This window comes from Aspergillus brunneoviolaceus (assembly GCF_003184695.1).
Source record: "Aspergillus brunneoviolaceus CBS 621.78 unplaced genomic scaffold BO95scaffold_37, whole genome shotgun sequence".
Lineage (NCBI taxonomy): Eukaryota > Fungi > Ascomycota > Eurotiomycetes > Eurotiales > Aspergillaceae > Aspergillus > Aspergillus brunneoviolaceus.
The window spans coordinates 303,919-321,846 of record NW_020290767.1 but is presented as its reverse complement, the minus strand read 5'-3'; the positions used below and the strand labels follow the sequence as shown (position 1 = coordinate 321,846).

The 17,928-nt window shown below is 55.9% G+C and overlaps 10 protein-coding genes and 1 non-coding gene across 11 annotated transcripts; 6 read left to right on the top strand and 5 right to left on the bottom strand.

The window, feature by feature from the left end:
- Nucleotides 1-259: 259 nt before the first annotated feature.
- BO95DRAFT_432315 (uncharacterized protein) lies at nt 260-1,424 on the top strand (the record flags this gene model as incomplete). The annotated part of the gene is made up of 3 exons (XM_025585052.1): nt 260-291; nt 340-511; nt 789-1,424. 3 exons carry the CDS (start codon nt 260-262, stop codon nt 1,422-1,424), a joined length of 840 nt encoding a protein of 279 aa, XP_025441882.1.
- Nucleotides 1,425-2,002: 578 nt separating this feature from the next.
- On the top strand, nt 2,003-2,886 carry BO95DRAFT_364066 (putative carbonic anhydrase; the record flags this gene model as incomplete). Its single annotated transcript, XM_025582645.1, has 2 exons — nt 2,003-2,450; nt 2,516-2,886. The coding sequence occupies 2 exons, from the start codon at nt 2,003-2,005 to the stop codon at nt 2,884-2,886; spliced, it is 819 nt and encodes a 272-aa protein (XP_025441881.1).
- Nucleotides 2,887-3,512: 626 nt separating this feature from the next.
- Nucleotides 3,513-5,777, top strand: BO95DRAFT_464162 (GMC family oxidoreductase; the record flags this gene model as incomplete). Its single annotated transcript, XM_025589036.1, has 4 exons — nt 3,513-3,895; nt 3,969-4,938; nt 5,033-5,534; nt 5,638-5,777. 4 exons carry the CDS (start codon nt 3,513-3,515, stop codon nt 5,775-5,777), a joined length of 1,995 nt encoding a protein of 664 aa, XP_025441880.1.
- Nucleotides 5,778-6,087: 310 nt separating this feature from the next.
- Nucleotides 6,088-7,471, top strand: BO95DRAFT_497304 (FAD-dependent oxidoreductase; the record flags this gene model as incomplete). The annotated part of the gene is made up of 5 exons (XM_025590880.1): nt 6,088-6,182; nt 6,234-6,371; nt 6,420-6,523; nt 6,582-6,685; nt 6,752-7,471. Exons 1-5 carry the CDS (start codon nt 6,154-6,156, stop codon nt 7,469-7,471), a joined length of 1,095 nt encoding a protein of 364 aa, XP_025441879.1. The 5' UTR covers nt 6,088-6,153.
- A 187-nt stretch (nt 7,472-7,658) lies between these two features.
- On the top strand, nt 7,659-8,489 carry BO95DRAFT_464160 (uncharacterized protein; the record flags this gene model as incomplete). Its single annotated transcript, XM_025589035.1, has 1 exon — nt 7,659-8,489. One exon carries the CDS (start codon nt 7,659-7,661, stop codon nt 8,487-8,489), a length of 831 nt encoding a protein of 276 aa, XP_025441878.1.
- Nucleotides 8,490-8,495: 6 nt separating this feature from the next.
- Nucleotides 8,496-9,325, bottom strand: BO95DRAFT_443291 (uncharacterized protein). Its single transcript, XM_025586634.1, has 2 exons — nt 9,084-9,325; nt 8,496-9,033 (listed from the first exon to the last, which is right to left on the bottom strand). The coding sequence occupies exons 1-2, from the start codon at nt 9,247-9,249 to the stop codon at nt 8,600-8,602; spliced, it is 600 nt and encodes a 199-aa protein (XP_025441877.1). The 5' UTR covers nt 9,250-9,325; the 3' UTR covers nt 8,496-8,599.
- Nucleotides 9,326-10,368: 1,043 nt separating this feature from the next.
- BO95DRAFT_482545 (uncharacterized protein) lies at nt 10,369-11,425 on the top strand. The gene is made up of 3 exons (XM_025590252.1): nt 10,369-10,622; nt 10,685-10,737; nt 10,793-11,425. Exons 1-3 carry the CDS (start codon nt 10,394-10,396, stop codon nt 11,180-11,182), a joined length of 672 nt encoding a protein of 223 aa, XP_025441876.1. The 5' UTR covers nt 10,369-10,393; the 3' UTR covers nt 11,183-11,425.
- Nucleotides 11,426-11,543: 118 nt separating this feature from the next.
- Nucleotides 11,544-13,848, bottom strand: BO95DRAFT_443289 (glycosyl hydrolase family 43 protein). The gene is made up of 11 exons (XM_025586633.1): nt 13,605-13,848; nt 13,435-13,526; nt 13,164-13,375; nt 13,054-13,106; nt 12,960-12,994; nt 12,764-12,908; nt 12,613-12,662; nt 12,461-12,552; nt 12,309-12,399; nt 11,835-12,246; nt 11,544-11,774 (listed from the first exon to the last, which is right to left on the bottom strand). Exons 1-11 carry the CDS (start codon nt 13,735-13,737, stop codon nt 11,743-11,745), a joined length of 1,347 nt encoding a protein of 448 aa, XP_025441875.1. The 5' UTR covers nt 13,738-13,848; the 3' UTR covers nt 11,544-11,742.
- A 1,233-nt stretch (nt 13,849-15,081) lies between these two features.
- Nucleotides 15,082-16,273, bottom strand: BO95DRAFT_443288 (uncharacterized protein). The gene has a single exon (XM_025586632.1). The coding sequence runs from the start codon at nt 16,077-16,079 to the stop codon at nt 15,147-15,149; it is 933 nt and encodes a 310-aa protein (XP_025441874.1). The 5' UTR covers nt 16,080-16,273; the 3' UTR covers nt 15,082-15,146.
- A 171-nt stretch (nt 16,274-16,444) lies between these two features.
- BO95DRAFT_t169 lies at nt 16,445-16,534 on the bottom strand. Its single transcript has one exon. It is a non-coding gene; the product is annotated as a tRNA-Asp (tRNA).
- Nucleotides 16,535-16,842: 308 nt separating this feature from the next.
- On the bottom strand, nt 16,843-17,822 carry BO95DRAFT_443287 (uncharacterized protein). The gene is made up of 2 exons (XM_025586631.1): nt 17,331-17,822; nt 16,843-17,248 (listed from the first exon to the last, which is right to left on the bottom strand). The coding sequence occupies exons 1-2, from the start codon at nt 17,398-17,400 to the stop codon at nt 16,971-16,973; spliced, it is 348 nt and encodes a 115-aa protein (XP_025441873.1). The 5' UTR covers nt 17,401-17,822; the 3' UTR covers nt 16,843-16,970.
- Nucleotides 17,823-17,928: the final 106 nt, after the last annotated feature.

Sequence of the window (17,928 nt, the reverse complement as noted above, 5' to 3'; positions counted from 1 at the left end):
CTAAAGTGCAAGACGGATATGACTTCGGTCTGCTTCGGGTCGGTCTCATCTAGCAACTATAGATTGCATTCTACGGTCCTCGCCTACCCATACTTCAAGCAGAGACATACAGCAGTAGCGCGCTTGGTTCTCCAGAATCAATCCATTTCCGACAAACTTCGGAACTGGGCGCACAGTGTTCATAATCAAATACTAAAAAATAATGCCGCAGCTGGAGCTCAATCAGCAAGACGGTCATGCTGTAGTAGGTATAGCCATAATGTATTGCAATTTTTTCTACCTTTTAACGTGGTACGTCTTCTTATCTCGCTCCTTAGCTTGGTGCTGACTTGACACAAGCATTGCTCCCTTAGTCAAGGGCACCGATAGGGTCCTATTCTTTGCCCTCGGCTTCCTCTCCCAACTCGATCAGCAATTGGAAGTCGGCACGTTTCCCAAGGAAGAAGAATCCAAGCTTTACAGAGATATTGCCTGCGGGCTGCTCAGTCGACTGGACGTCTCCACCTTTAACGTTCATGAAAAGTAGACCCATCTGATACGCTAGCTTACTATCGACGACTCCGAGATCTCCAAAATAACAAGGATGTGGGACTCGACCAAAAGACTGGCCCAGTCACGCCGGAAGAGACACTGGCATTTGTCCAGTCACTGGTTCGTCACAGTCTTGACAATGATCTGATCCAGACCTTCTGGCAAAGATTCGTCACCGGAGCCCCCAGCATAAGCTCATCCACATTCCACTACCTCTGGCTTCATTTCTGCACTCCTTCCTGCCATTCTACCAACAGAACCCTGCTCACCCATCCGTCGCAGGCTTCAGCCAGACGCTTGCGGCGATTTTCTACGCCTACATCGGCAACTACCTCGGCCTGAAGCCCAGCTCGGCCACCAGCAATATCGTCTGTCCCACGATACAATCCTGTTGCGGCAACTGCTACGATGTCAACAGGTTCCCCCGCGACCCCGTCAGCCGGGTATGGGTACAGCCCATGAGCAAAAAGCGTCGCGCGCATATCCATCAGAAGCTCGACCAGGCGCGCGTGGACTGCATTCATGAAACGGACCATTCTCGCTGGACCAACCCCAAGTTGGTGGTGACCAAGACCTTTGCCCAGGTGGGGGATTCCCAGCTCGCGTGGCAGCAGAGGAAACTCGAGGCCAGTAAGCAGATCCAGAGCTTTGATCAGGTGCGTCTCACAGTCCTGCTTCTAGATGACTACGAGAATATCGTGCGCATGCGCGCGCTGGATGTCCCGTCTGAGCAGCCTGTGGCATCGAGATCTGAGTCTACCCCTACATCGCTGAGCCAGCAGTATCAGCCGGGCTTTCACAACTTTCCGCCCGCACCCAACGTGCCATCGCTAGCTGGGATGAAGAGGACAGCGGAGGAGGCGGACTTCGTAGATCTGACGTTGGATGATTGAGCACGTCGTCAATTGAGTGCATTTGTAATTTCTTCGGCGGCTGGGATCTGTGGCGCGATCAGGGTCTTGTTGGCTGGAACCTCCGAGTAATTTGCTTGGTTCGATTTACAGAGACACATAATCTGTGAAGGCTTGAGAGCGATTTGATCTGAAGGTGACTACAATGCCCCGTCTGTTCTTCGGCAGACTTCTCACTGGACATTGACGCTGGTCCCGGTACGCAAGCAGAGTAGCTCATGATTAGATTGATTTGAGTGAAACGTCAGAACAACGGGAACTGGCTGGGGCTACTTTGCAGACAATCGAGATCCTTGAAATTCACTACCCGTGTATGAATACTCTGATGAAGGATGTTATCATTCCGCGGTTCTACATCGCCGCGGGACTTGCATTCACACATCTACAGTGAATCAAAGAAATCAGAATAGCGAAAATTTGATGAAGGGCTATATACATTCACACATAGACCCGGAAGTACAGTTCTTCCAGAGGACCTTCCGAACATAAGGCGAAAGAGCTTTGATTTCACACAGCCTGGAACATGCCACACCTACACGTTCGTCCACAAAGCATCCACCATGAAGCATCTTACCCTTCTCCTCGTGGCGACCACTGCCTACGCTTCCTGCATCAGCGACACCTTCCTATTCCCTCGCGCTGCCGGTGATCAAGCCGCCATCAACCTCTTCAACTACACCGAGCTGGGGGGACCGTTCACGTGGCACCATATAAACAAGGCCAACGCTGCCTGCCCTCAAGGGAAGCATCAATCCCCGATCGACGTCCTCAGCGAGGAGGTTGACTATGTCGCATCCAGCAGCCTTGCACTCGATATCACCGCCGCCGATGAAGCCAAGATTTCGAACCTAGGCTCAAGTCTAGAGGTAGCACTAGCGCAGGGCACTCTCACTGTCAGCGAGAACCACCAGTACCAGCTGGCCCAGTTTCACTTCCACACCCCGAGCGAGCATCGCGTGGACCAAGAGTACTTTCCGCTGGAGGTGCACTTCGTCTTCAAGGATTATGGTAAGCTACATCCCAGCCCAAATCCCCGACATCGAGTCTCTCCGAGCCAAGCCTCACATCACTAGGAACCAGCATAGCAGTGGTAGCCTTCCTCTTCCAACTCTCCTCGACTGGCGAAGCCGTTCACCCCTTCGATTCCATCTTCAACCATCTCGATGACGTCGACAGGCCCAGAACATCCACAGAGACCGGATATCTCGACTTCAAATACTTGACCGCGCATCTCGAGATCCACGATATCTACCGATACATCGGCTCCCTCACGACGCCTCCGTGTACCGAGGGTGTGGCCTGGTACATCAGCGCTGAGCCGCTGCCGTTGGATGTGGTGAGCCTCAACAAGACCAAGCGGATTTTGAAGTTCAATGCTCGCCTTACTCAGAACGCCCTTGGTCAGGAGAATCTGCTGAAGGTGGCTGTTCAGGCGGTGGATTAGAATTGTCGGAAGTCTGCAGCTAGAAGAAACGGCGAATTGTGGATCATGGGAAATATTCTGGCGAGAAATGGGTTGTGCGCTTTGACTAGCCCATCGAAGATGTTGTAATCGTACACTCAGAAAACAAACAAATCACATACTGACTTGTGCTTCTGGGCTGTTGACATGGGCACTAGGATAGGAGGTGCAGTTCGGACTGTTATATCATCTCCGCAATGGGATCTCCTTCACGTGGATGTTACGTTATATAAGAGAATAGCTTCCAACCATCAAGAAGCATCTATTGGGTCACAGGGAGTGTCGCCTGGAAGGGCATGATTCTTCAATTTAGCATTAGAAGTGCGATGCTCCAGACTGACCAAGCATGTGCAGTTGTCTCACCAGTGCGATAGAGGTGACACAGCCTCGAATACCCCGGGTGTATCATATGCCATTCATGCCTCGAAGAATAAGCCGGGCACAGTAGCATTAGGCGATCGGTCTGTCTCCAGATATCGGATTTCTGCACACGACGTACCATATATCACCTTTTCCCCAACTACGCAACGTGCTACGCATTAGAGTCGATACTCAAGCCCGCCGGTTCTTCACAGAGGCCCACAGAGCTGACCTCCCGCGTTGTCGTCATGCTCTCGCTCAGAGCCCACCTAACCATTCTACTGCTCGCCGTTGCAGGATATTACGGAGCGGAAACCAAACCACATAAGCTGACAGAGGGGGTCTTTGGGGTCGATGCTAGCTTTGACTATGTCGTTGTTGGCGCCGGGACGTCCGGCTTCACACTGGCAGCCCGACTCGCGGAGCAGAAGCTGAGCGTGGCTCTCGTCGAAGCCGGCGACTTCTATGAGGCGGTTTGGCCTTTGGCGAAGATTCCAGGGGCAGTGATTGTCGGCCTGGGCTCGAGTCCGACTGCCACCACTCCAATTGACTGGAATTTCATCACGGCCCCGGTCCCGGGCGCGAACTACCGCCAGGTACATTATGGCCGACACAAGACGTTTGGGGGTTGGTAAGAAGGCACTCCTCGCCCGACTGTGTGTTTGAAAAGTATGTGACCACGACACTGACTCCGTCTAGCTCAGTATGCAACGTGATGATATACCAGAGGTTTCGAGCCACAGAGTGCCCATGTCATTGAGCCATGGATTGCTAAACGATCGCAGACCCGATAACGGCTCCATGCAACGGTGGGCCGACCTCGTCGAGGATCAGAGCTACACGTTCGATCAGGTCCTCCCTTTCTACCAACGAACGACCACCTTCTACCCTCCTCAGAACGAGCTTCGCCCCCCCAACGCCTCCGTGCAATATAACCCGGCCGCATACTCTCCGGCCGGGGGGCCCCTCCAAGTATCCTACCCAATCGACAGTATCCCATTCTCCAGCTGGATGGTTGGCGGAATGCAAGCAATTGGCATCAACGAGACACAAGACTTCAGCAGTGGGCATTTACTAGGTGCGCAATGGTGCCCCTTCACCGTCCGCCCATCGGACCGAACACGGAGCAGTTCGGAAGCTGCTTTCATGGGCGCCGCAGCGAACAGCGACCGTCTGGTGACGCTCACTCTCTACAAAACCACGATGGGGAAGCGGATCCTGTTCGACTCTGACAGGAAGGCGACCGGGGTGGAAGTCCGCACCGAGACATCAACGTACACCCTGCACGCCAATCGGGAGGTGATCGTCTCGGCGGGGGCCTTCCAGAGCCCGCAGTTGTTGATGGTCTCCGGCATCGGGCCCTCAGAAGCCCTAAGTCAATACAACATCCCGCAGGTCGTCGATCTCCCCGGAGTCGGTCAGAACATGTGGGATCACCTGCTCTTTGGTCCGTCATACCGGGTCCGACTCATCACCGGCACGAATATCGCCAACAACTACGCCTTTGCGGCCGAGCAACTCGCCCTGTATTTCTCCGTGCGGCGGGGTCTCTTCACCAACCCATCGGCCGATTACCTGGCCTGGGAGAAGATCCCAGATCCCCTGCGCCAGCGCTTCTCCGCTGATACGTTGCGTAACCTGTCATGGTTCCCACCCAGCTGGCCGGAAGCAGAGGTGCGTCTTCCCATCGATACCCGTAGCCCCCCCCCCCCGCTGCCTTCCATCACCAACTGACTCTCTCCCCCCTCTCCTTGCCCCGAGAGGACAGTATATCTCCTTCCACATCTTCCTCGGCGACCTGGCGAACCCGCTGTTCGACCAACCCAAAGACGGCTTCATGTACGCGTCGATGATCGGGTCGCTGGTGGCGCCCAGCTCGCGCGGGACGGTGACGCTGGCGTCGAACGACACGGACACCCTACCGATCGTGCAGCCGAACTGGCTGTCGACGGAGGCGGACGCGCAGACGGTGGTGGCCATGTACCGGCGGATGCGGGAGGCGTGGCACAGCGCGGCGATGGCGCCCATCGTGATCGGGGAGGAGTACTTCCCGGGGCCGAAAGTGCAGACGGACGCGGAGATCCTGGCGGTCATCCGGCAGACGGTCATGACCATCTACCACGCGGCGTGCACGTGCAAGATGGGAACCCGGAACGACAGCATGGCGGTGGTGGATCATCGGGCCCGCGTGTTTGGGGTGAGTGGGTTGCGGGTCGTGGATGCGAGTGCGTTCGCTATCTTGCCGCCGGGGCATCCGCAGGCCACGTGTTGTGAGTTTTGTCTCTTTCGCTACACCAGTGGTTGCCTTTCGATTGTCTAAGGGGTGAATCGAAGGTGTAAGGTGGTTGTGGATCGAAGCTGATAAGTGGGTAGATATGTTGGCGGAAAAGATCGCGGCGGATATCCTGCATGGTCCTGGAAATGGGGACGGGAATGGGGACGACGGCGACGACGATGGGGACCATGGGGACAATGGGGACAACGGAGGAAATGGGGGAAATGGGGGTGGATGATGCTCTCCCGTAGATTACTGGGTTAAAATCTGTGTTATGGTCATGGCGAATGTTTCGGATGACGGGTGTTGGCGGGAGAGACTTTTGACACCAAGGCAGCGAGGAAATGAAGCTATTCAACTTATTGGATCTCGTTAATGAGATTGAAGTAAGTTAAGTTACTGTACAGTACCGGCAGTATGTACGCCGAGAGAAGGATCGCGGGGAGATAAGGTCACGTGCTCTTATCGACCTATCGCCTAATCACGTGTCAGTCGCGATCGATCCACCCGCGCTGCTTAACTTATCTCCATCCCGCCGTAATCGGTCTCGTCACAACACACGGATCATCCATCCATCCATCCATCCATCTATCCATCCATCAGGAACGAAAAGCATGGCAACAAACACTATCGTGATCGTTGGGTGCGCTGCTCGGCCCATACTGGAAGCTCTTTGCTGATGATGCCATCTCAGGGCAGGCGTCTCCGGACTCACCACCGCCTTTCTGCTATCGCAAGACCCGACCAACTCCATCACGGTGGTCGCTAAACACATGCCCGGGGACTATGACATCGAATACGCGTCTCCCTGGGCCGGTGCCAACTACTCGCCGTACGAATCCCCCTCTCGTGGTTCTACTACACTACTGACACATTATAGAATGGGCGCAGCTGGTAGCAACCAAGCCAGATGGGAACGAGAAACCTGGCAACCGCTGCGGGAGATAACGGAGAAGTACCCAGAAGCCGGCATCCACTTTCAAGGTATCTTCACCCACCCTCTCCACCCGCCAGTGGCGCTCCAGACCTAAGTATAACCCAGACAATGTGATCTACAACCGCATCAAAGATCAAGAGACAGCGACCGGCAAGAACTTCGCTGCCCTAATGAACGCAGAGCCGTGGTACCGCGACGTCGTTCCCAACGTGTGTATTTGACCCCCAACCCCCCCCCTCCCTTCTTCCACTCCATTCCACTAAGCCACAGCACAGTTTCGATCCATGCCCAAAGACCAGCTTCCTCCTGGCATTGACAGCGCCCAGACCTTCACTTCCGTCTGCATCAACACCGCAATTTACCTCCCGTGGCTCCTGGGCCAGTGTCGCAAAAACGGAGCCATATTCAAGCGCGCAGTCTTCAAGCACATCACCGACGCAGCACACGCCCACCACTCCGGACGCCAAGCAGACATCGTGGTAAACTGCACCGGTCTTTCCTCGCAGACCCTCGGGGGCGTGCGCGATGAGACGCTCTACCCGGGTCGCGGACAGATCGTCGTCGTCCGCAACACGCCCGGGAGGATGGCCGCCCTGTCCGGAACAGACGACGGGGAAGAGGAATTGTGTTACATGATGACGCGCGCCGCCGGGGGCGGCACGATTCTGGGGGGCTGCTACCAGCAGAACCAGTGGGATCCGCTGCCGGATCCCAATCTCGCGGTACGGATCATGCGGCGCGCGATTGCGGCGTGTCCCGAGCTCGTGGCTGAAGGGCAGGGCATTGAGGGGCTGGACATTATCCGGCATGGGGTGGGGTTGCGACCTATACGAAAAGATGGACCACGAGTGGAGCAGGAGTCAATAGGAGGGGTGGCGGTGGTGCATAATTATGGGCATGGCGGGTTTGGATATCAGGCTTCGTTTGGATGTGCGGCGGAGGCTGTGCAGTTGGTCCAGGACAGTCTGCGGCGGAGGGCGCAGGCGAAGTTGTAGTTGTGCTTTACGCCTATTTGATGCGGCGATAGAAGTGTCTCGTATCGACACATCCCGGGCCCACCCGCTAAGCGATATCAGTACTAGTATGATCTGTTGCTTGTGCCCAGCCAGGCTGAGATTCCTGGGTATACGACTTCCTTGCCTATCATTTATCGTCCAGATAAGATGCCCCCGAGTCCACATCATGGGCTTCTACAAATTCTCCCATCTCCCAGCAGAGCTGCGAACACAAATCTGGGAGGACAGTCTTCCGCAGAAACTTGGCCGTCCCATTTATCGCTGGAAAGAGGGGTGTTGGCAGTTGAGCCCCTGCGACCCAACCACCGGGGCTGGACAGCCTACGCTCGAGTTCCGCCACACGCTTTTGCAGAGCGTACGGATGGACCTCCCACAGGTCTTTGTGAATCGGGAGGCGCGGGCCATTGCCTTGAGATGGCTCCAGCGCCAAGGAGCAACGATCGCAGTCCATCCAGCGCAGCAACCCTTGACGGTAGCACGGGTGATTGACCCCATGCACGACGCGCTGTACATCTCCTCAGGCGCATCAGACGATTACCTGCATTTCATCCTCGAGCCGTTTGAGCGACTGGAGGAGCTGGAAGGACAATCCGTCACCACCATACCGTCGGCCGTCCGACAGATCGCGCTGGCCAGAGAGCTCTTCGTCAACTCTGCCGGCCTATTCCACGACATTTTCCGCCATTTCCAGCACATCCAAACAGTCTACGTGATCGAAGACGTACCGCCGGATCTGGAACAGCCGATGGAGGATACGCTTCAGGACTGGTGGGAACTCGAACGTACCGCTGGCGTACGCATTTCGTGGGACTTCACTCGGGACCGGTTCACGCGACCCCTGAGTGATGCAGCCGACGACCAACGACTGTGGGCACTGCTCAACCGGGCCAGCGTAGGGCTACGCCGGCAGTTCCCACCGGAATTGCAGGCTGTTTTTGAGGTGTATCCCGTTGTCGCTGTGCGGAGAGGAGCACAAACACCCAGATTAGACCAATGAAGTACTGTAACATCAGCTGTCACGCAACACCATTCCACGTACGAACCATTCAACTAGACGACTAGACTTAATATGTTCACACCAACCCAATACCCGATCGAACCATCTACTTAGCGAACAGCCTGAATCGCCGCCTCAACATCCATGAAGTCATCCGTCCGCCTGGCCGGCCGGCCCCAGCGCACGATCCCCTCGCCATCCACGGCCCAGAACCCCCCCGCCTGCCACCGACTGCCGCTCTGCGTCGGCCGGTTCCAGATCCCCTTCTCGCGGCCCAACTTGACGATATTCATCAGCGCGCTCGGGCTCATCACGTGACTCCAGGAGGCCACCCCCGAGCCCCAGCGCGCATACAGTCGCCGTTCGACATCGACGATCACCCGCACCGGAGTCGATCGAGACCCCGACCCAGGCGCTGCCGCCCCACCCACCGCCTCCAGCCACCGCGCCGTGGAGGGTGCATCGCTATGCGAGACCGCGACGAAGTCGAGCTGCGGGTGCTGGGCGGCTGCTAGGCGAAGGGTGCGGAAATCGGATTCCGCCACTGGTGATCTCGTCAGCGTGGTCGGAAGGAAGGGGAGGAGGCAGACGAACCTGGACATCCGCAGTGGCGGAGAAAGAGGATGATCGTGGGTTGGCGGTTGGGGTTGGGCAGGGGGAGCTCGGGCGATGAGGGGGCGGGGTGGCCGAGTTGCGGCGGGGCGGACACCTCTACGGTGGACGGAGCGAGCCAGGAGGAGAGCTCTTGGGTGATGGTCATGGTTGACTGTGTTGTGTGGATGCGATGATACTGCGGTTCGATGTTGCTATTACTTCGGTGATAAATGATTAACTGATGGAATGATTGATGGGTGAATGGTGAAGGGGTGAGTAAGCTATGATGCCATTGGTGGGGGGGGCGGGCACGCGGGCGGAATTCATCCGAGCCGAACTTCTTGCCCTATCCGTGATCTGTCACATCTTCTATTCCTGGCGGCAATGTTAGTTACAGGTGTATTTACACTGAGTATTGTGAGTCATCTGCCTGGCTAGCGGTAGAGAATGCGGGGTGCAGAAGGATTGGCACTAAAGCACTCAATCGTGGCCCGGGGCTGCATCCCCGGCCCGTGTTGAGAGGCTGACCTTATTTCCACTCTCCTTGGCGGGGCTGGCATCATACAAAAATCCACCGCCAACCAGGATAATCCAGGAGATCATGAGTGTGTTCACTACTAGGATAGCTCGGTCAATGCATCAGGGTTGAGTAGTGCAGACAACTGCTGTCATCGATAGCTGGCACGGCAGCGGGATAGTTGCTCAATAGTTCGGGACCAAAGCGAGGAAACGAGGCTGCAAATGATCCTACATGCCACAGATGTGCACTAGAGACCCTGGCTAAGGATTGCACTACCGGCTTTCTAGTCTGATTGGCCGGTGAAATAGGTCAATGCGCCGCTATCGATAACTCTAACTCCCCCCTCGTGAGACGGCCATCCACCCTTGCACCTCGGTGCTTAATTGAGATCATCGGCCCAAGACAGGCGTCAAAACGCTGCTTAACGTAACCGCTCTGCTCTCCACCAAACAGCTGCACTTCTCGTACTCTGCAACGACCGCCAATCCAGTCAACCCGGTCTTGGCACCAGGGGATCGACAGGACTCGCCAAATCGACTTCCTTGGCTGCAACCCTCAATGGCCAGGGACTCGTATTCGCAGATTAGCCGCTAGGAACAAGCAAACGCGATGCAGGGACCTCGTATCCTGGTGCTGGAGATATATTCTGGCACGACCAACAAGGCCAACGGCAGAGAACTATAAAGGCTGGGAACTCCGCCCCCTGCTGCTCCTGTCCCAATGTTCTTTGTCCACCCTGATTTGTCTTCACCTCCACTCGTTCAATCCGTGTATCCCTCTGTTGATCAACATGCGTCCCTCTTTGCTTGTACTTACCCCTCTCTTGGCCATGGCCACCGCGCACGGCCTCACTCAGCTGGAGGCTGCGCATCTTCTGAAGCGCCAGAGCAGCGGCAACGGCGCCTTCATCCCCGGTACAACAACCGTCTCCGACTGTCCGGATGGCTCAATCCTTTGTGGCACCAGCAACACCTGCTACTTCCCCTCGCGGGGTGACACCTGCTGTCCAGGCGGGACCTGTACGTGCCCAATATCAGCCTCCTCCGTTCCACTGTCAGCTAGCTAACCGACACCCATGCAGGGGCCTGCCCCGGCGACTCCTTCTGCCTTCAGGACCCCTACTGCTGTCCCACCGTACGTTCACCCATCCATCTTCCCATGCAAGACCATCGAGACTGACCAAGTGTAGGGCTTGGACCGCGAAACCTGCGCCCAGCAGTACGGCGTGACCCTGACTCCGACCGTGTCGAGTGCCGCGGACGTTCCCGACACCACCACTCAACCGACCTCCGCGCCCTCCGCTCCATCCTCTTCCTCCACGTCCGTCGATGAGACACGCAGCAGCAGCAGTAGCAGCAGCAGCTCGACCTCTGTCCCTGTCATCCCGACCACAACCTCGAGCACCTCCGCGGGCGCTCCGTCCTCCGTGCCGACCTCCACCCCTGCTGTGTCTTCCGCCGCCACCGCCACTGCCACTCCGTCGACTGGACTGTTCACTGGCGGTGCTGTACACGCCCGAGAGATGGCGGCCGGTGCACTTTTGCTAGGCGGAGTGGGGGTGATGGCAAATGTTCTGTGAATGAGCTTTACTCCGGAAGAAATGTGTGATATTGGCGCGGGTACTGTTATGGTAATATGGTGAGGACTTGACTAGTTGACAGTAGCGTCTTGGAACAACGATGAGGTTGATCACGTGTTTGCATGTCAAAACTATCTAGGATCGGATTTGGAATTTTTGTGTTGGTTGTAATCTAGACAAGTTATCCGACTGACTTGGTGGTCTGGACCCGATCGCAAGGGGATAGAAACCGACGGATGCAGCTCCCAAGTTAGGGCTCGCGGGGCCGCTGGATGGTAATCCTGGCAAGGACGAGCTACGCGGGACAATCGTTAAGAAGGATTTTCACAATTGCAACTGCCCTAGCTAGTAGCATCAGCGCTACAGGGTCAAGGCTGGGAGGAACCTGCTGTTTACTACTCCCGTGGTATTGTGAAAACACTCCGCACCCGAAAAAAAGGAATCGTGATCAACCCCACGCATTTCCGAATTGGCAACAGTTATTCCGCTTCAGTCGCGCATTTAACATGGGCTCCGCATAAATTCCAGCCAGGCCGACCCACCCAAGCCAAATCCGATCTCTACGAGATGACCAAGCCCGCAACGTCAGGACCTAACAGCACGAAGAACGTTAGCCATCAAGCTCAGCCGCCCGAAGAGCAGGAATCCCTACAGTATCCCCCGTTGTACGCAGAGAAGGTGACCACATTCCCACTGCCTTGCTTAACCTCCGCATTCAGCACACTGGTCCGCAGCGTCTGCGGTCCGCCGGAGGGCAGGAAGGCGACGACGTGCGTCTTGCCGTTGACGGTGACGGAGCAGTAGCGCTGGGTGCTGTCGCCGTTCCCGTACGAGATCTGCAGGGTATTCTCCCCGGCGACGGCGAAGTCCACCGCGTCGAATGTGAGAGTCCCGTTGTCGGGGCCCCCGAGCCAGCCGATGATCTCGGAGCTGCAGCCGGAGCAGGTGATGGAGGTGGCGGATCCGGCGAGCAAGCCGGCGGATTTGGCGCCGTATGTGGTGGTGTTAGAGAGAGTAGTCCAGGTGCCGTCTTTGAAGGAGGGGGTCCAGGCGGCGTCGGAGGTCTAGGTCGAGGGCCACTCAGTAACAGGCAAGCAAGTGGGAGGATGAACAGGGGACTGCGTACAATTGTAGCGGTAGCTCCGCTGATCGTCAACGGGAGCCAGATGTAGGTGGACGAGGCCAGGTCGGTCGACACCCACCGGTCGCCCATGTACCTGCCCTACGGTTAGTGCCTGCGATGGATCTCTGCGCGTCGGTGTATAGGAGTAAGCCCACATCACCAGGCCGTTCACATCGGCGACATAGCTGGTCTGTGAGCTGTAAGTCTCCGAGCCCGAGGGTGCAAAATCCGCCCAGTCCGACCAGGGCTAGGGGGAGTCAGTATCGTGTCCTATATTCATCCAAAAGTGTGCGACGTGTAGCCATACCCCGGAGAGATTCGTCGCCGTAGTGTACTTGTTATCATTTGGGCCTGGTGCTCACATCAATACGAGTAGTCACGGAATGGCATATACGTACTCCACCCTACTCTCGTCTGCGATTAGCATAATCACCAATTGTCTGGGTGGGTGAACCAACCGGACAGCTGACTGGCAAACATGAAATACGTGTCTCCGGTCTTGTATACGGCGGGCGCCTCGTAGTCCGCCGTGAAGAGATGAACGTTGCTTTCGACGGTCAAGTAGTCGGCCGACAGCCGGTCGATGCGCAGGCCGTTGGCCCTCTGAAGGCGACATTAGAAGGGGGATGCGGCTCATGGTGCAACAACACCTACGTCTTCGGTGAGAAGATAGCCCGTCCCATCGGTATCTGCCGAGGCCCACAATATCAATCAAGTATTCATCGTATTAAAGTCAAGAGGTGCCCACCCTTGAAGAGACCGAGATCTCGCGACTGGAACCCCAGCGGCCGCGACGCGTTCCTGAATTGACACTCCTCAGAACGCTGCCTTCATCGCCAACTAAACGATTGAACATACAGATAGGTATACGCTCCGCACACCGTATTACTCGTAGCAACGCCTGCGCGGGCCTCCGCATAGCTCGAGTCATCGATGTGCAGCCACATGACGTATTTCTTTGTGTGGTCGTTGTAAATCACCTTGGGCCGTTCGACGACGCGGCTAGGCCCCAGATCCCCGGAGGCTTGCAACGTCAAGAGCTCGTTCTCAAACGTCCAGTCCAGGAGATTCTCGAGAGCAGAATCAGCATACGACACCATGCATTGCATTCAGTCTTAGGGCCTCCCACCGTGCTAGAGTAGCAGTTGATCGACTGGAAGCTGGAGCCGGAGGTGTGGTTCTCGCCGATTATGTAATACACCCCGTCCACCTCGGTGAGCCCTGGAGATGCACATGCGGTCGCAGGTTAGTGTGCGCGCGCGAGGGCTCTCGGCGATAGTCTGAAGCGGGTGTGCCTACCGGTGCCATGGGCCTGGATATGCTTGTTGGTCCCCGCCGCAGTCCACGTCGCGCCGGGGACGATGTCCAGCGAGGCGTGGACGACCTGCGCGAGGGGGATCAGGGCGACCAGAAAAGTGATAATGCGATGCATATGGTTAAGCAAGTGACTATGACGGTGTGGTGTGAGGATTCAAGACACGTCTGAGGTGAGGATTAGCTGGTGGGCCTTGATGAAGAATGCAGACCATCTTATACCCCTCTGCCGTCCGCAGAGGGGTGTGGTGGTCTGCTGGTGGCGAAGCGTCATGATACTCCATGATAGGCGGATAAATAAACATGGATGCCAGTCACACTCCATCACCTCGAATTGCGGGGTCACGGTCGTGCAAGGGGAGTTGGGCTATTCCGACCGATGTTACATTTGCCCACTCCGTCAATTCTGCATCACCTGCATCATATGCGCCGCTCGATCTGATCCTGGAGCCGCGGTTAATCAGCCCTTCGTTCGGGTCAGCGGCACGGCGCGTTGCGGAATCCAAGGAACAGCTTACGGCAAGCTACTCGTGCCAATCTACAATGACCCCATTTTTTATAGTAAACTTATAGTATTTTTGTATATTATTACTTCACTGCTCAACAGACCGCCCTTTTCTCTAACTGACCCTAATATAAAAATTATTTACAAGATTTCCTAATAAAGAATCCTAATAAACTAATATCTTCGGCCTAAAATACTCTAAGACCCTAATAGCCCTAATAATCCTAATATAACTTATATTTGCGTATTTTTTTTTTTTCAAACTAGGCAGCTTGGAAGGCTAAAACAGTATTATCGGCAGAATTGGGTTATTGCAAATTGGCACGAGTAGCCCACCGTACCTGAGAGTCGAGTGTAATCCGGACCCCCTCGCCCATCCGTAGCCAGCCCTAATGGGAACTCATACAAACGATGCCACTGGAGTAGAGGTCGAGCCATTGGGCGCTGCTCTTCTCGATGGTTGATTAGGGAGGCCTGACACACTTTCGACTGCTACTTACGACGGCCGGCTTCACTCACTTCTCTGAGTGCAGCCCTCTTTGCAGGGACGGGCTCTTTGGGTCGGGGCAGACATCTGGCGGTTGAATAGTTACGAGGTTGAACCGCGAATACCATCCATGGCGGCTGGGTGCCCAAGGCATCGGGAATAGGGACGCATGACGGGCCGCTAAGGCGCCTGTCAGGCCGGCGTTTATAGCACCTGCCAGGCGGTGCCCTTTAATCGGATATGGATGAGATTGAGCTTGGAGCATAGAGTCCCAGTCCCTTCTTGATGAGGTGGAGCGGCTGGTAACTACTAGTACGAATAACGTTATTATTGACTTCCCTGTTCCTAGATTCTTACAAGGTTACAAGGCGACCGACTGCGTTTCGTGTCAGTGCGGTCTCCCGTACACCGAGACCGTCCCCTCTCCGCGAGTCAACTACTTTCACCTCCTTCCTACGTGCCACGTCGATGACAAATCTTCATAGGTCAATCAACTTAACATTGCAGATTGGCACAAAGTAGCCCACCATGAGCCCTAGTACAAACTATGCCACTCGAGTGGCGGCCAGGGCCGCTCCGGCAAGCCTTCAGGCATCTCGCGCCGTGCCTCTTGAGTATCGTCAGTACGGCATTCACACCACGTGATCTTGTCTTGGGTCTTCCAGAAACAATCCCCCCAGGGACTCAGCCAGGGCTGACGACACTGCAGACAGGTGTTTCGGCACGGGGCTTCTGAGTCCGCCGGTCCCCGTTCTCGACACCACTCCCGAATACAGCCGACGTGGGCGGCGAAGCCGCAGTGGCGCTTGCACCAGAAGATGGCCTCGAGCTTGTCTCCCAGCGGGCGGCAACAGACCTGGCAGTCGTGGCCATGTTCGAACGGGGTCGGATGGCGCGGTTGCTGCGTGTTATCAGTGCCCATGCGAGCAACGGCGGCGGTTCCCACATACTTCTGAATGCAGGCGCGGATGATCGGCTCAAACTGCGAATCACCCAAGGCTGCGAACCCCTTGTCGAAGCGGGCCATGGTGTGGATGGCCTGCGACACCCAGTTTTCCCCATAGGAGGCTAGCCAGGGATCGGGATCCAGAAACCTCCGCGCCCGTCCCCTTCTCTCCCGGTAGAGTCGGGCCAGGATGGGCGCGTAATGACCCCAGTGGTAGGAGACCAGCTCGAGGCCCCCACGGGTCTCCTCTTCCCTCATTTTCCCGTACGCGCTCTCATCAACCGGGCACATCTCGTTTATTTTTGCTCCGGTCAGAGACTGCATCACGGCTTCCAGGAAACAGGCGAGATCTTGCTGAGGCCCACCCAGTGCACGGAGCCACGGGCTCTCCCTTTGGACTGCCCAGGATTTATGAAGCTCGTAATGGTGGTTGTACCAGAGTCGGAGGAAGACCCGCTCCGCGGCGACAAGTGCAGCCATGTCGAGAGGTGCATCAGATGGAGCACAGTCGGGGACAGACATTCTTACACCCAGTATGCTATTCAGTCGAGGCTTAGAGTGATTGGATTCTTGCAGGGACCGTCGGGGGTGACCTGGCAATTTGGATGATTCATATACTCTAAACTTCACCCGTCAGCCCACATCAGTCCGAGGTAACGATGTAAAGAGGCCGGATAGTTTGTTTCCTCTCTGATGATGTAGAGACAAAGAATCGCGTGTCTTTTATTATTCACCGTCCCGATTGTGCCTCCCGTGATGATTGGGTCAAGGCGCCACCCATTATAATGCCAGAAAGGTAGGCTGGAAACAAAGGAAATGCAACAATGGGAACCAGGAAAGAGGGGAGAAAAACAAAGCAAGACACGCGGAATCAACAAAAAGATAATCTCCCCGACTGGGAGTCGAACCCAGGTCTCCCGCGCTTGTTCCTTGGCAGGAGTGACAAGCGGAAATCATGACCGTTAGACCATCGAGGAGGAGATATGAATGGGTTTGATACGTAAGTGTCATGTAATTGCATTTGTCATACTCATCAGAGCGACGCGCTGCCCACAAGGCCATTCGCTTACTTATTCTGCACCCCAGATCACGGTATAGTTACAATAGGAGGAGATGAGAATGCAATTCGCCCCCTTCTCACTCACCCCGAAGGCATCGCCTACTGTAAAAGTATTGGGAGGCCCATACTACCGGGCGGACTACCATGTGTAGCAGGCGGTCAACAAGCCACCTCGCCTGAACGTCGCGCGTACTTCCGGAGCAACAACATTGACCATCCCCAACCACCATGCCATGTCTGCACGACGGCACCAACTATTCTGTAAAGTGGGGTGCGATCCGAGTGCAATCCGCCTGCAATCCGCCTGGATTGCAGGCGACCGGCAGCGGTGGGGACTTGCCCTTTTTATTGTACTATGAATCCTCCCCTAATCGAGGCCGCATCTCATTCAAACCACCGCAACGTTGCGAGAAAGCCTGGCGTACAAGTGCCCGCATCATCGCTGCGATGATCCGCTCGAGTCGACTGTATCCTTGGTACGCTATGCATGACCATCTCACTCGCCGCTCTCGGCGCAGCGACCGCTTGGGCCCAGTCGCCCGCGCGGGTTCTCCCTGCGTCTTCCAACTTATCTCGGCGTCGAATTCAACACCACCATCATCACTCCCGGGTCGCTGATTGATCCCATCCAGTAAGTCCAGCTCAGCTGAATTACCTCGTACCCAAAGCCCATACCACCATCAGCCGATTACTCACCAATTTGCATCTCATAGTTACCACCAATGCCCCCACAAGCCTTCCAGCCCACCCCCACGACCCCCACGGCCGGTGCCAGCTCTTCATGCTCGACCTCTCTCGATCCCCGCGCAGGCCGTCACAACCACCACCGGCTACCCGCTCGTCCCCGGAGTCGCGGCCAAAGAAACCAGCCGCCTGCACTGGTGGAGATTGCCCAGCAGGTCGGGCCCCCGGTGGCGGCGAGTTACTCCTTGGCCCTGGAGTCGTCGGAGTCCGCGGGACTTTTGGTGCTCCTGTGTGTGTGTCTTGAGTCACCGAGGCTGCTGTGGAATCTATGCGATGATCGAAGAGTATTCGAGAGCCGAGAGAGACCAGTAGTGAAAGCTACTAACACGACTCTTGTTGAATTGTCCTTCCGATCTGCTCTCTTTCGTACTAGAGGTATGTCGTTGTAGTATATCGTGACAATTTGTTATGTAAGATTCCTTTGCTGTCGTCTCCGACTACTCGATATCAACAACCACTCTTTCATATAGATGAACTCACGCTATTCCCTTCATCCTAGATCGAAATCAAGGGTCTGCAGTACGATAGCTAATCTGTGCTACACAAGCCAGAAGGAATTTCAAAAGC

Excerpts from the sequence above, each read along its gene's own strand:
- BO95DRAFT_443291 (XM_025586634.1), bottom strand. The coding sequence starts at position 9,249 with ATGACCATCACCCAAGAGCTCTCCTCCTGGCTCGCTCCGTCCACCGTA. Across the intron at positions 9,034-9,083 it reads CCGCCACTGCGGATGTCCAG|TGGCGGAATCCGATTTCCGC; the intron begins GTTCGTCTGCCT and ends CGAGATCACCAG.
- BO95DRAFT_482545 (XM_025590252.1), top strand. The coding sequence starts at position 10,394 with ATGCGTCCCTCTTTGCTTGTACTTACCCCTCTCTTGGCCATGGCCACC. Across the intron at positions 10,623-10,684 it reads CTGCTGTCCAGGCGGGACCT|GGGCCTGCCCCGGCGACTCC; the intron begins GTACGTGCCCAA and ends ACACCCATGCAG. Across the intron at positions 10,738-10,792 it reads ACCCCTACTGCTGTCCCACC|GGCTTGGACCGCGAAACCTG; the intron begins GTACGTTCACCC and ends GACCAAGTGTAG.
- BO95DRAFT_443289 (XM_025586633.1), bottom strand. The coding sequence starts at position 13,737 with ATGCATCGCATTATCACTTTTCTGGTCGCCCTGATCCCCCTCGCGCAG. Across the intron at positions 12,663-12,763 it reads GTTTGCCAGTCAGCTGTCCG|CACCAGGCCCAAATGATAAC; the intron begins GTTGGTTCACCC and ends TATTGATGTGAG. Across the intron at positions 12,247-12,308 it reads GCGGAGCTACCGCTACAATT|ACCTCCGACGCCGCCTGGAC; the intron begins GTACGCAGTCCC and ends CCCTCGACCTAG.
- BO95DRAFT_443288 (XM_025586632.1), bottom strand. The coding sequence starts at position 16,079 with ATGTCTGTCCCCGACTGTGCTCCATCTGATGCACCTCTCGACATGGCT.
- BO95DRAFT_443287 (XM_025586631.1), bottom strand. The coding sequence starts at position 17,400 with ATGAAGAGCTGGCACCGGCCGTGGGGGTCGTGGGGGTGGGCTGGAAGG. Across the intron at positions 17,249-17,330 it reads TGTGGGGGCATTGGTGGTAA|TGGATGGGATCAATCAGCGA; the intron begins CTATGAGATGCA and ends AGCTGGACTTAC.